Genomic DNA, 14,024 nt, shown 5'->3' on the forward strand with positions numbered 1-14,024 from the left:
AGCGTAAAACTCCATCCATGTGGATTACCGAACCCGTTGGAATCCAGCCAGAATGACCGGTCAGTTTCACTTCCGACCGCCTAAATTGTAATTAGGCTGTCAGAAGTGAAACTGCTGATCTCGGTCGTAAAGCATCCGACCTCAGGTCGGAGGTCCGACCGAGATCGTAATCGGGTCCCAAGTGTCTTGATTTATTTTGATCGTATTCAAATTTTCGTTTCCATCGCACTTCAGAATTACAAAAACATTAGCTTCAGTTTTACTTTCCTAACTGATTAATGTTACAGTTCTTTTACAGGTACTTACATTAAGTTCTGTGTTACAAAAAAATGACATAATACAGGCTTTCCTTTCACACTACCTATACACCAGGAACATTGTCACATAATTAGCTTTACTTTCTCTGACTGCAAAGTTAGAGGAGATGGTAAACACAACATAAGCAGCAATTTGTCAGAAGACATGGCCTTATATTTGAACTGTCTTTGAAGCACAGCAAATGTGACAAGATAAATACAGAATTTAAAGGCATCTTTATTTATTACTTGAACTTTCACAACCCATCAAAAATCAGCTTGTGACCCACCAGTGGATCGTGACTCACACTGTGGGAAACAATGTACTAAAATAATTGATATATGAGGTCAACTCCTAGACCCCATGCAGGATACAGACCAGCCCCTTGTACTAACACACTGCGGAGACCGACCAAGCTTATGTGCACATACAGAGCACTGCTGCTTGGGGACTTTATGGTAGCCGTGTTAGCTTGGCTGGTCAAGCACGATGCATTGTCTTCCGTGGTCTCGAGCTCTGTTCCGTGGCAGTTTCAGACACGATCTCCACCCCCTCGGTGTACTCCACGCTATCTGGCAAGAGCTCAGAATAACAGAGGGCCTGCTCACAATAGCAGTGCAAGTAACAGAACAGCTGGCCCCTCCCACGAGGCCTCCACTTGCAGTTAAGTGGCCCACTCCAACCCTCTCACACCTGGCTCACTCATATGGCTCAATCACGCCTGGAGGGGGCTGCTTATTTTTGGTACTAGAGGGAGGTCGGTGGAAGTTGCCTAAAATTCAAGCAAAGTAGCAAATTGTATTGCTTTGCGTTACTTTGTGTCGAGGGGAGTCCTATGAGTCATATCATATATTACACAACCACTCACAGTATTTGTTGCAAAGCCCTATCTGCTAACAATATAGACAGGGCTTTACACCCAAAAAACGACTCCGGATTGAGGCAGGTGCAAAGAAGTATTTCTCCATACTTCGCAAATATGTTGCACTATGGAAGTGTGCCCTGCAAGTACAGAAGCTTTGCTAGACTCATGCAGTCACCTTCGCACTATGATGCAATGACGTGTGCGTGGTGCTAAGCAGCCTGTCTGTGCCAGCTTTTATGAAGAGAGCCTCAGTACCATATCTTTAGAGATATGTCTTGCTCTCTCCCTTTCACGTTACGCAGCACAGATGCGTGTGAAATAAAGGTACATTTGCCCCTTTTTTGTTTCTGTTTTTTCTAGTTTTTTGTTTTTTTACAACGTAGCCACGAGCAGATTCTTCAGAGGGCTATGTTACAAAAGAATTTACATTGTAGGCATTTAATACTTTCTAAATGTGTGAGCAGTAGCTATGGTCTACGTATCCTAATTCTTGCACTAGGATTTACTTGCTGAGACCTACTACCCTAAAAGTATCAACACTCACTGCACAGTGAATGTCATACATTATTCGATGCCCATATTTTTCCTGTGCACTGATGTGTCTAGAATGCCTACATGTACAAAAAATATGAACATACTTTGTTCCGCACTATCATTTTGCACACACGCATATTTCAAATGTGTGGCACATGAAAAAATAGATGTCAGCAAAAAAGACCTGCATGTGTGTTTGATGTAACTAAGACATGTTGAAAAGTCATGTGCATCGGTAACCTTTCCGTGGTGCATAGTCACCAGCCCTAGGATAGCCATGGAAGTGCAAACTCCAAGTGTTCAACCTATAGCTCTTAAAACAACGCTGTCAGGTGCTGTGAGGGCACTGGAGCTCTGTGTCCTAGCCTCTCATTTTATTCTTTGTTACTCCTTGGCCATCCTTTTTGTCCCATTCCTTTATATCATGAGCCGACATCCTCTCAACTTGAAACTCCTCTTGCACCCAAGCTATGGGAACAGAATGGTGGACTTCTGATCGCGGGGCCGTCCAGGGAGCCCACACTGTTACCCTTCCTATGGTGGGAGAAACTGTTGAGGCATAGACGGTAGCAACGCCTGATCTTATTGGACAACGATGGCGGCCCATGCAAATCAGGGAAGTAAGACACTGCTCCAATGATATCACTATGAGTGGTTAGGCCACCCTTTCAGAGAGTGCGGATAGGCGATCTCCTTGACCAGCCAACTACTGTGGCATTCTCGCTGTAATGGACTGGACCATCTGCTGCTCTGAGACAGGGGACAGCAGGGGTAAAACTGCCATGGTGGGAGCCTGTGCCCCAATTGGGATCTTTAGGTAGATTGGTTTCTCCAAGTAAAGTATCATCTGAGAAGGAAGCAAGTTCATGCCCGATGTGGAACAAGAGTAGTTACACCCAAGTTCTCCACATTGTACTATCCCCTAGTTGTGGCCTCACACAAGGATGAGAAGGAAAGTGAGCACCTTAACGGGTCCTGTGGGCAACTGAGAAGGTGGTTGAGCAGAGGAAATACCACTCTTCTACTCACCTCCCCCAACTTTGAGAACAGAGCAGCAAGAGGAATATAGGCCCTCTTGGGGGCAGGTCTCGGTGCTGTTTTCTCTGACACCGGGATAGACACTGTAGTCTGCCTACAACAATGATGCTGGTTCCAAGGAGCTGGTCAAGTGCAACACCTGCTGGATGTCTGCTCAGGTTCAGGAATACATCAGCAGCATCCAGATATCATCCAGATGCAGTATATTTTGGTTAGTTCGTCCTCACTGAGCCCCTCAGCAGTCCCCTGGTTCTACTTTCAAAGGAGGGGTGATGAGTGAACCACAGAGAGCTCACTGCTGCTACCAAAACTGGCCTCGACCCATCGCCTGAGCTTAGGAGCTCATTGATATATTCAGTGTTCAATTTGTTGAAAAGCTGCAGTTTAGTCTTCGCCTACTTTCACATTGCTGTTACACTTGATGTAAAAGAGAAGGTGGTGACCTCAGAGAGCCTGTTCGTGTTTAGGGTAATTCCTTTTTAGGCTAAACCCTGTGACGGTTGCCTTGAAGACAGCAGTTTTCAACTCTTGGGCAGATCACCAGGTTCACCTCAAGAATGTGTTGTGAGCACTGTAGAGGTTTATCTCATGATCAAAGCCACCAAATCCCAGATTGGCAGAGGTCTATATTTCGCACCAGGTGGGTGATGAAAAGACAGAGACTCCAAGATGCAAGATCCAGGCACACCTAGCCTGGGAGACCCTTCCGCCCTCAAACTCAAACCCATGTGTTGGCATCCTTGGGCCTCAATAAGTATTGGTAGAACCGTGTAAAAACCAATTTGAGCAATGGAAAAGAGCTCTCTGAGGCCCCAGTTGTGACCATGCCGGACATACATCAGCCCTTCACTGTTCAACGTGGCATCACTGACTGTGCGACTGGCACCATATTAGCCCATTCCAACAAGAGGGTTAAGAGCACCCTATGGATTTTGCATGTCGTCAGATCATGCTCGGAAACGACATGTAAGTGGTCTAAAAAAAAAAGGATTGCTTTACAATTGTATTAGTGAACCCCGCAACCTCCCTTGACCATGCAGGCTGTGCAGAGGTCTAGCACCCTTTCAACAACGGTGACATTGAATACTGAGCTCACAGATGGACCGCGAGGCATTGAGTACCCTTTGTTGACCTGGGTACTGACCATCAACTAAACTTTTGGGTGGGAGCCTGCACCTGTGGCACTGTAAATTGTTGATCCCCAGGTTTTACTTTTAAAGACACGTCAGATAAGGCCGTATGAAGCCCCAGGGAACTCCTGAAAGCTGAGGACTTGATCCAGAGGACAGAAGAGTCCAAGTGGTCCCTGAACCGCAGAACAAGGACCCTACCTAAAACATGTATTGACAATAGCCTTTGAACTGTTATGGCTCGAAACACCAGCCTAGGCCATTCTTTCTTATTTTAATTACTCTTTGGACAGTCACCTTTATTCTGTGTCTGACTCAACCGTACACCATCTCCCCTGACCTAGGCCATGACTGATTGGCCGAACTACCAAGGAGAGTTCAAGAGGCTTCGGGGACCCAGCTTTCCATTGTAGACCCAGTGTCCAGCAGACTGGTCAGTGGGACAAGCCAGCAGTCTCTCATTATGATACAAGTGTCTGGTCCTTGCAATCTTTTGAATAGAGGGAAATGCCTAAAAGGTGCGGTATGGCCCTGTGGCCCAGTTTGCAGTATTTTAGGAACATTGGAAGGATGTGTGTGTGCAGACGTGCCATACGTGTAGCCTACATATTGTGCTCAAAGGTATTTAATGGTCAATAAATGTAGTGTGGCCCTGTGCATTAGTCTGTATGGATTTAGAAAGTATCCAAACACTGTTTGGGGGCCTCAGTGTACTGTGTTTCAGGCTATAGTGCACTGAAGCTGACTTTGGCCCTTTTGCCTCATTGCGGCCTCCTTGCCCAGCCTCACAAACCTACACTGGGTTCCTACATTACATTCCCTTGTCACATTGTACAATACTACACAAAGCGCTGTGAGGCAACATGGGTTCGGTGCAACCCCGTGCCCCAGCCTACAGTACTTTAGTAGCCTTACAAGACTCTGTGGTTACAGCACAGACCTGTGTCTCAGTGGATATTACAGTGAAGGTTTAGGGGGCTCTGTGGGGCAGTTCTTTGTCCTATTCCACGGTGCCTCAGAAGACATTACACTGTCCCCAGGGTGCACTATGGCTTTGGAGCACCGAAGAGGACACATTGTTGCCATTTTGATAAGCCATGATACGGGCACAGTAGCCATTTACTAGAAGAAATTACGAGACCATCTGAACACTTGAAATATTTTTGAAGCCATAGGTACAAAAATTAATAAGGACGTCAGAGGTGTTGCGAATTGAAAGGAGCACCAGTAGAAACGCGCAATTGATTCACCTTTTGACATGAGTTCTACCATCAATATACAATCACATTGAGAAGAATCGCCCTGATGAAGTTCTTTTTATAAGAACGAAACGCGTTGGCTGCCCAGTGTTTATGCATGAATAAAGAAGAATAAAGAAAATTTGGAATCAGACAACTATTGGATGGACAATTATCAATCCATTTACATTTTTCTTTGGTATTTGTTATTAGGTGGTGCAATCCACAGTGGGTAGAAATGCACTATGGCCTGTGTCTTGGCCTACAGTACTTTAGCAGCATTCCAGGCCTCTGTGGGTGCAGTACAGGCCTGTGTCTTGGTGAAGAGTACATTAAAGCATATGGGGCTCTGTGGGGCCGTGCAGTCCTATGTCCCACTCTATGGTACTTCAGAAAGCATCACACTGTACGCAGGGTGCACTCTGGCCTGTGTCTTGACCTACAGTACTTTAGAAGCATTCCAGGCCTCTGTGTGCAGCACAGGCCTCTGTCTGAGGCTGCTTGCTCTGTAGGTACTTTAGATGTTTCGTGTGACAGTGAATTAAATTCCTCTAACCGAGACCGCCGGCCTCGCTGGTAAGTCCGCCCTTGCTGCGTGACAGTCGGAGGACATGTGATTTCTCTCCAGACGGTGGAACAAGTTGCTCCACAGGAAGTGTTTACTAATCTCTCTGGGGACAGATGGGTGTTTGAGAAACACTCTGAAAGTGGATGACAACTGTTCAATCCCCCCCCCCCTGCCTATTTCCCGTCTGGGCTGTGACCAAATTGCCCAAGCCAGCCTCTCTGGTGCACCCGACTGTTGGGAAATATTCCTAGTCCCGAATGGGCCAGTCCGTCATCTCTTGGCGCCTCTTCTGTCACCGTTCAGCATCGAGGGGGCCCAGGAAAACACCCAGCAAGGTGCCTGTCGTCGGTAGGGGGGGGGGGGGGGGGGAGCGGGGCTCGCTGCGCCCAAACCTCATTAGTAAGTAAAGTTACGCAGAACTGGGCTGAGGCCGAACCCGTCGCGTCGTGAACAGGCTGTCCAGACAGGCCGCAGGGTGAACCTCTGTCTTTGAGGGGGGCAGGGTTGCGACCCTGTATACGGTCAGTAACAGGTTCTTCAGGGCCGGAAGCAGATTGTCTTTCTATCTCAGGCCTTTCAACATGGACGTCAATTCACCAACATGCCAGGGGTAGCACAAGTGACTTCACATGCTCCTTGACCTTCACTCACATGGACACACACTCTGCCTACACATACAGACTCATTCACACACACAATTTCTTACATAAACACACTCAAAACTGCAAGCACGCACACAACATACACACATTTAAAAGCATTTTTTGTACTTACCTCAGCTGCTAGGGAAAGTCATATTCCAGCTATTTGTACTTCATTTTGTATTAAACTAATAGCGAATAATGTAATATTATTCACTATTAGTATACTGAAAAGTTGACAAAAAACAAGGCGAGTGAAGCCCCCCGACCTCCATGAGGACGAGCTGCTTCTGTTCCTGGCACAGATTTTGCCACTGCTGGCGCTAGGGGTCACAAAGGCAGTGCCAGGGGTCACAAGGGGCGTGCCAGGGGTCGCAGTAGCGACCCCTGGCGACCCGTAATTGAAGTCCATGCCTTTCAGGGGGCTTTGCTGGACTTGGATGAGGCTGCATCTATTAGGTATTTGAGGGTGAAAGGGCTGAGTCTTCCATGAGCCTTTGAGGGTGAACACGGCTGCTTTGAGGGTGGCTAGGTCTGGACAGAGGCAACCCTTCTACCTCCGTTCTTTGAGGTTGCACAGAGCTGGGCTAAGGTTAGGCCTCCAGTCTCAGTGTTTTTAGGCTGAGCAGGTCTGGGCCAAGGGGACCCTTTGTCTCAGGCATTTGAGACGCAAGGGGGCTCCGTTGAGGTTGCCCCTCTCTCTGAGGTATTTGAGGTGCAATGTGGTGGGGCTCAGATTGTACCTCTGTCTTAGGTCTCGTGGGATTGAGGAGGGCTTGTCTGATGCTGCTTCTCTGTTTCAGATCTTTGAGATCAACCAGGACTAGGCTGCGGTTGCCTCAGGATTTTTAGGCTAAAAAGAGCTAGCCCGAGGTTGCACCTCTGTCTCTGGTCTTGCAGGCCGAACTGGGTTGGGCCGAGGTAGTACCTCAGCCTCAAGCCTTTGATGTTGAATAAGGCTGGGCTGACAAGCAATGCACCTCTTTGTCAGGTGTTTGAGGTAGAATGGGGTTGGGTTGAGGTTTCATCTGTCTCAGGTCTTCACGGTTGAGCATGGCGGGATGATAGTTTGCCTCTGTCTCGGGTAATTGAGGTGCTGGTGCTGTAAGGCTGTGCTGTGGTTGTACAACCGACTCCCTTCTCAGGAGGTTGAACAGTGCTGGCCTGAAATGTCCCCCTGCCTCTGATATTTGTGGCAGTCCAGGGATAGAATGGTGCTGCGACCTCTCACTCAATTCTTTGAGGTTGAACAGGCCTGAGGGGTTGCTTCTGCCGCGTGTATTTGCGGGCTGGCCTCTCGCGGCACCTCTGGGTCCGGTCTTTGAGGCGGAACATGGCTGCCCTGAAGGAAGGTGGCTGTTCCAGGCCTCATGAGCTGGAGCAGGACTGGGCCGAGGGTTGCCCCTCTGGCACACGTATCTGAGGTTGTCCAGGGAGCTGGACTGAGGTTGCACCCGTGTCTCAGGACGCTGATGAGTTTGACAGAGGAGAGTCTGCGTCACGGGTGACAGAGGTGGCTGAGCTCTATGTGGCGACGTTGTAAACTCTGAGGGGTCCTTCCCGCTCTGGAGCGCGCGTGCGCACATTGTTTACCCTTCACTGCGCAGCAGAGACAGGTGCCTCTGGTACACACTGGCGTGCAAGCACGCGTTACTTCTGACACGCTGCAGCCAGGGCCACGCGCCTCCCATGCAACTCGAGGGCTCAGACTTGTCTGACACAACCGCGGGACACCCCGTGGAGGACAGGAGGTGTGTGTGGACACCTTCGGTTGCAGGGGCACACGAGGAGTATAGGACGTGGAGCAGGGCTTCACGTGGGATGAAAGGACAGTGTGGGGGAGGGAGCTCTCAAAGGGGCGTGGCCGATGTTATTAAGGGATAGACTTAAAAACGTGTAAGCTAAAAATCGGTGCTTAGCATGGTGGGTGGCCCGACTGGTATTTTGCTGCTTCTGTCATTGCATACAGATGTATAATACAACAAGTAACACTGCACCTACAAGTCAGGGCTACTGGCTTTGTCAATGGCTGTTCGTTGCATAAGATAAATGAGCAACAACTGTGGCTTCGTTATATATAAGATTGAAAATGCTTGAGTTCTGAAATGATGAGACTGAACGAACTATAACGAATCTCTTTGAAGTGACATCAGAGGCAGTGAAGGGAGACACTGCCGCAGAGATAGGCCATTTTTTTCACCCTGAGGGTGGGGGAAAAAATAGAGAGCCCGATAAGGACCCATCTCAGTCTTTTTGAACTACCGGTGCTAAGCACCGGCGGGACCCGGCCCATTTAATGCCCTGGGAACGAGGCTGTGTAAAAGGTGTGAGCAATAGCAGATTTATAAAGCGCGCGCATTCCTCTTAGTTGGCCTCGTGACGCCTGCACTGCCAGCATCGGTAGCCTCTTACTGTGAGCTGTCTAGGCGTGAAGCTGCGCTTAATCGGCGTGTGCAAGATCGTCTCATGATGACCCACCGCTGAGGTTGCCGAGCACACGCCCATCCTGAGGGCTTCACGCATGCTTTCACCAGGCGCTGATCCGATCGGGTCAGGGCAAGGCAAGGGTTGAAGAGACTCTACAGCACACCTGGGTACCCCCACAGCAACCTACGGGCTCCTCCCTTACTTCTGCTCCTAGACTCCGTCCTACTTGGCGCCCTCCGTCTCCCTCCCTGCACTCCGCAGCCATGAACTCCCCCGCACCTCTCGGTCTGGCACTGTAAGCACCGGCATCCATCATACAGCTCGTGCCTGCGCCCTTCCTGCACATCTCGAACGCTGTCCCTGGCCTCTTAACGAACCCCACCCCCTGCACCATCTTATACACACCAATACCCCCAATCTCGCTTCACACCTCGAACCCTGAACCTTCATGTGCACCTGGACAGCTGCTCTCCTATGCACCTCGATGCCGCCGCCATCCGTGCACATCTCGACATTTGCAACCCGCTGCGCTCTCCTCACTTTATGCCCCACGCACTTGTCGACCTGTTTCTTTTCGATACTAACACTGTATCTCTATGCAGAGCGACACATGCACGGATCACTGCTGTTTTTTCTTCCCTGCACACATCGCTCAGCGCCCTTGCGAATCTCCATTTCATACGCGACCAGCACGCGCTCTGCCTGCTCTGCACACTTGCCCCATACCACCTTCACACACCCCTACATGCATCACCCATATGAACCCGTTCGCCCTCCGTGTATAGTATACCCCTGCTCCCCAGGCACCCGGCGCAGCATCTCTAGTGTACACAATAGCGTTTGTACCCTCCCTTATGCACCAAAAGGCACACACACCTTCCCTGTCCTCCTCACATACCTCTACAAGCTCACATACACCCCCTAGTACTCCTCTTGTACCCTCACTTTCCCGGTACACCTCCCATACCCCCTGCACACACCTTTCACGTATTCCTCCTGAACCCCTACAAACAAATGCGCCTTCCCTGTACATCTCCTGTACCCCCACATACGCCTTCCCGGTACTCCCGTGCACTCTCGCTTGTATCATTCCTATACTCCTCGTGTACACCTACAAGCACACAGACACATTTCCGATACTAGCCCTGTACCCCCACTTTCAACTTCCCCTTGATCCTCCTGTACCCGCACTTTCCCTTTCCCGGTACACCTCTCTACGCACACATACCTTTCCTATCCTCCTCCTGTACCCCTAAACACGCACACTCCCTTTTGTCTGTCCTCCTCCTGTAACCATATAAACAAAGAGACCTTCCCGGTACTCCTCCTGTACCCCTACAGGCGCACCTATAGCGTTCCTATACTTCTTCTGTGGCCTTACCTTAGTCTGTGCATTCGCTCCTCCTTCTTTACCACCACATTCAGCTTCCCAGTACTCCATATATAGAGTATATATATGTGTGTGATATATATATATATATGTGTCTATACACACAAATATGTAAATATGTGTGTCTATATGTATATATGCATGTATGTATATACGTGTATATATATATATATATATATATATATATATATATATACACACACAATGTGTATATATGTATGTATATATACACAAACACATATATTTACACACACATATTTCCTGTACACTTCCTGTATCCCTACAAGCTCGCATCCAGTGTCCCTGGCACTCCTGTACCCAGATGTGCACGCACACCTCTTCTGCACTCCTACAAGCACACATCTTCTCTGCACTCCTGTACCCCCGCACATCTACACTTCCTTCGCCAACTGAAACCATGTACGTAACTTCGCACGTTTACTCATCCTCTGCATGCGACACTCTGTACATCTCCTGCACCCTACAGCCCCTTCCGATCTCAACCCCTGGACTCTCATGCGCTCTTTTCATCATAGGGCTATTTACAGCGCTTAGAAACTTTAGACGTGAGTGTTGGAGCACTACACAGAATCACATTATGATCGGCATACCATTATTGCTGCTAATGGCAGTGTCATTGCGAGCATTGTAGTGACTGTAACAAGCAGACTCTTACTGTATGTGGTCCAGGGTCAGCATGGCTCTGCCGGGGTCACACCGATGCTTGCACGACTGGCCCTGGTGATCCGGTAACTGGCACGCGCCCTGTCTGCGACGACCCTCTCCGATGCTGTTCTCTGGGGCCTCTCACGACATCCGACTCCAATGGTGTCACAGGGCTCCGCTGCTTGTGATCACAGTGCCCTATCGGGTGTGAGAGCACGCCTCTCGGTGCCCCTCCAGTGATGTCGCTGACTTGATGCCACTCTCTGTGCCAGGCACTCACTCTAGTGTCGTGCAGTGATCCAGTGCCCTCAACCTGCAGCTGAGAACACCCTGCCCAGAGTCCCAGTGCCTCTCGCTGGTGACACACTGGTGTTCTCTGGCCTCACAAGAGCTCTCTCAGTACCACAACGTCTCTGTGTGTCAGGACGGGCCTCCCCTTGCCCTGTGCCCCTTGCGGTGCGATAGTATGCCCTCGATCTGTTGTTACACAGCCCCCTCTGTGCCCTCTCCAGCGCCACAGTGGCCCTCCGGTGCTACACTGCCCCTTTCCTGCCCACAGGTGTCCTGACTGAATACGTCTCCGCCAGCGTTTCCCTTTTAAAACCCGTGCGAGGCAGGGAGGGGCCGGACTGAGGTCACAGAATTCCCCTCAACTAGTGAAAGGTGGAGCCAGGTTCTTGCACAATACACAATGCACAATAGGCAAATACACGAAGAGGGAAGTATGTTGAGAAAGGGGTGTTGGGAAGGATGGTGCATGGAAGGGGGTGCAGGGCAGTGCTCCTCGGGTCCGTGTACACACGGGTGGCGCGGGGCGGAGAGGGGGCAAGGCGGGAGGCAGGGGTACTAGAAGTGATCAACATGTATGCACCAATGGTGGGTGCGCACATCGAGGGGAGTGCGAACACGGGCCTCAGATGTGTGACCACAATTAATTGACTGCGACCAGAACGTGGCGCTTAAACAGTTTGAATACACAACTCAACAATACACAAAGTATGTGCGTACATGAAGGCACAATATACATAAAGGTACAGCATTCGGAGACACACAGTGTAGGAAGACGGTGACATGGGTTATATGCAGACCTGGCAGTAGTGTTCACAAACAGAGATATACATGGAAAGAACATGCGGTCAGTAGATACACAGCATACATACACACTGACAAATACAACATATTCAAACATAGAGTCAGTCTGCGGAGTTTGAATATACACTGAGCAAGACACTGTACACAGAGACAGTATGCAATGATCATTACCATATAGACACAGACAAAATACACAGAGACAAACCACACAGACAATATGCATACCCATGTAGGGGCCATACAAGCAGGATGTGTGCAGCGACAATACACAACAATAGGTGTCATACAGACAGAGGCAGATGATATACAGAGATCATATCCACACACACACAGAGGCAACATACACAGACAGAGATGTGCTACACAGACACTGTGCATAGCCATCTAGGGGATATACAAGCAGGATGCACACAGCAACAATACACAACAATAGGTGTCATACAGGCAGAGGCAGATGATATACAGAGATCATACCCACACATACACAGAGGCAACATACACAGACAGAGATGTGCTACACAGACACTGTGCATAGCCTTCTAGGGGATATACAAGCAGGATGCACACAGCGACAATACACAACAATAGGTGTGATAAACACAGAGATAGATGAATGCTGCCTGCTGATCCCCCTGACCTATTGTCAGCCTTTGACACGGTTAATCAGGACAGGCTCCTAGGATTACTGGAAAGTAGGATGCGGGTATCTGGGTCTGTCCTGAATTGGTTCACCTCTTTCCTCCACAACAGATGACAACGAATCAAGGTTCATCAGTCCCTTTCCAATTCTCCACCGGTCACACTAGGGGGTCCCACAGGGTTCAACACTCTCAACAACCCTCTTTAACCTGTTCATGGAGCCACAAACTCAAATTCTGAACCTATCCAACATGCACTATCACATGTATGCCGACAGTACCCACCTCTACTTGAAAATCTCTTCCCCTGAAGATATCCGGTCTCTTGACAGAACTCTTCAAAAACGCCAAAACTGGCTGGTACCCAACCACTTCAAACTAAACATTCAAAAAACAGAATTCGGGGGGGCGTGCCTTGGCGCCCGTGGTGGATGGCGGCGCCTGGGTGAGGTGCTCCGGGGGTTCCGAAGACTGCCGCGTTAATTAACAGTGTCGGGCTGAACCAGGAGTTTTCACGGACGTCGGAAGATGCAGGGGCTTCAATGAAACCGTCAGCGCTTCTGTAAATGCGTTTGTAATGACAAGTGAGTTTCCTGGTTACTAACGCGAAGTCGCGGCCGCCATCTTGAGATCCTCGCTACCGGCAAAAGTTGTGGATATGCCGCGTTGATGCCCCCAGGCAGTCTTTGTCTTTCTCTTAGTTTTTTTTTGCTTTTCTCTCTTTTTTGGGGAAAAATTCACCCGAAAGCATTACTTGGCTGTGAAATTGAGGTGTTTCTTCCTTGTTTGCATTATTTGGCTGTCCCCTCAGCACTTACACAGTCAGATTTTTTTTGGCGGCTATTTTAGGTATTTGTTTGCTTCCTTATGGCGCATTTTCCTCAGGGTAATAACACTCTTTGAGTTTTTTACCACCCAAGTGCTGCATTACTTTTCAAGGATTGAGCTATATTATCCTCGTTCTTCATGCCTGAGACTATTTTTGTGAACTTTCTGTTTACTTTGCCTGTGGCTCATTGGATGTGTGAACCTTACTACTGCATTTTTGGCAATTCTTCGTGCAGGTCCCTTGTCCAGTTTAATTTCTTTGTTGAGAGGCAAGAATCATTTCTTGTTCTTATTGCTGTTTGATGGTTTTGCTGGTATATTTATGGGCAGAACGAAAGGTGCTTTTCGTACAGCTACGCAGCATAAGAACGTTTTCATCAAAAACTCTAGGATTTTTACTGCATACTCCAGATTGAAGGATTCTCAGCAATCTACACCTAGCTCCTCGGAGGCCGACATGGATTCTGTACCTGCACCATCAGGGAAGACAATCACCAAGCGCCTAAAGCACAATCCTCCTTCTCCCCCAAAACCAGCCTCTCCGGTTTCTATGGAGATGCTGTTGGACGAGATTAGAGCCCTCCGGCCCTTCATGGAGGAAACTAACTCTAAGCTACAAATCCTTACGGATAATTGGTCTCAACTTGACATCAGAGTCACTACTGTTGAACA

At 49.0% G+C, this 14,024-nt stretch overlaps 1 protein-coding gene across 2 annotated transcripts in view; it reads right to left on the reverse strand.

Annotated features, from left to right (window-relative positions):
• The window catches only part of LOC146809393 (transcription factor Spi-B-like), a 36,906-nt gene extending 25,538 nt beyond the window's left edge, over positions 1–11,368 (reverse strand). The window contains exon 1 of one of the 2 annotated variants that reach the window (XM_085616212.1): positions 10,805–11,368. In XM_085616212.1, the coding sequence (XP_085472338.1) occupies positions 10,805–10,827 (23 nt within the window). In that variant the 5' untranslated portion in view covers positions 10,828–11,368. The remainder of the gene's footprint in view (positions 1–10,804) is intronic. The other variant, XM_085616213.1, reaches the window with a different exon arrangement.
• Positions 11,369–14,024: the final 2,656 nt, after the last annotated feature.

Source organism: Triturus cristatus, chromosome 7, assembly GCF_964204655.1.
Source record: "Triturus cristatus chromosome 7, aTriCri1.1, whole genome shotgun sequence".
Taxonomy (NCBI): Eukaryota; Metazoa; Chordata; class Amphibia; order Caudata; family Salamandridae; genus Triturus; species Triturus cristatus.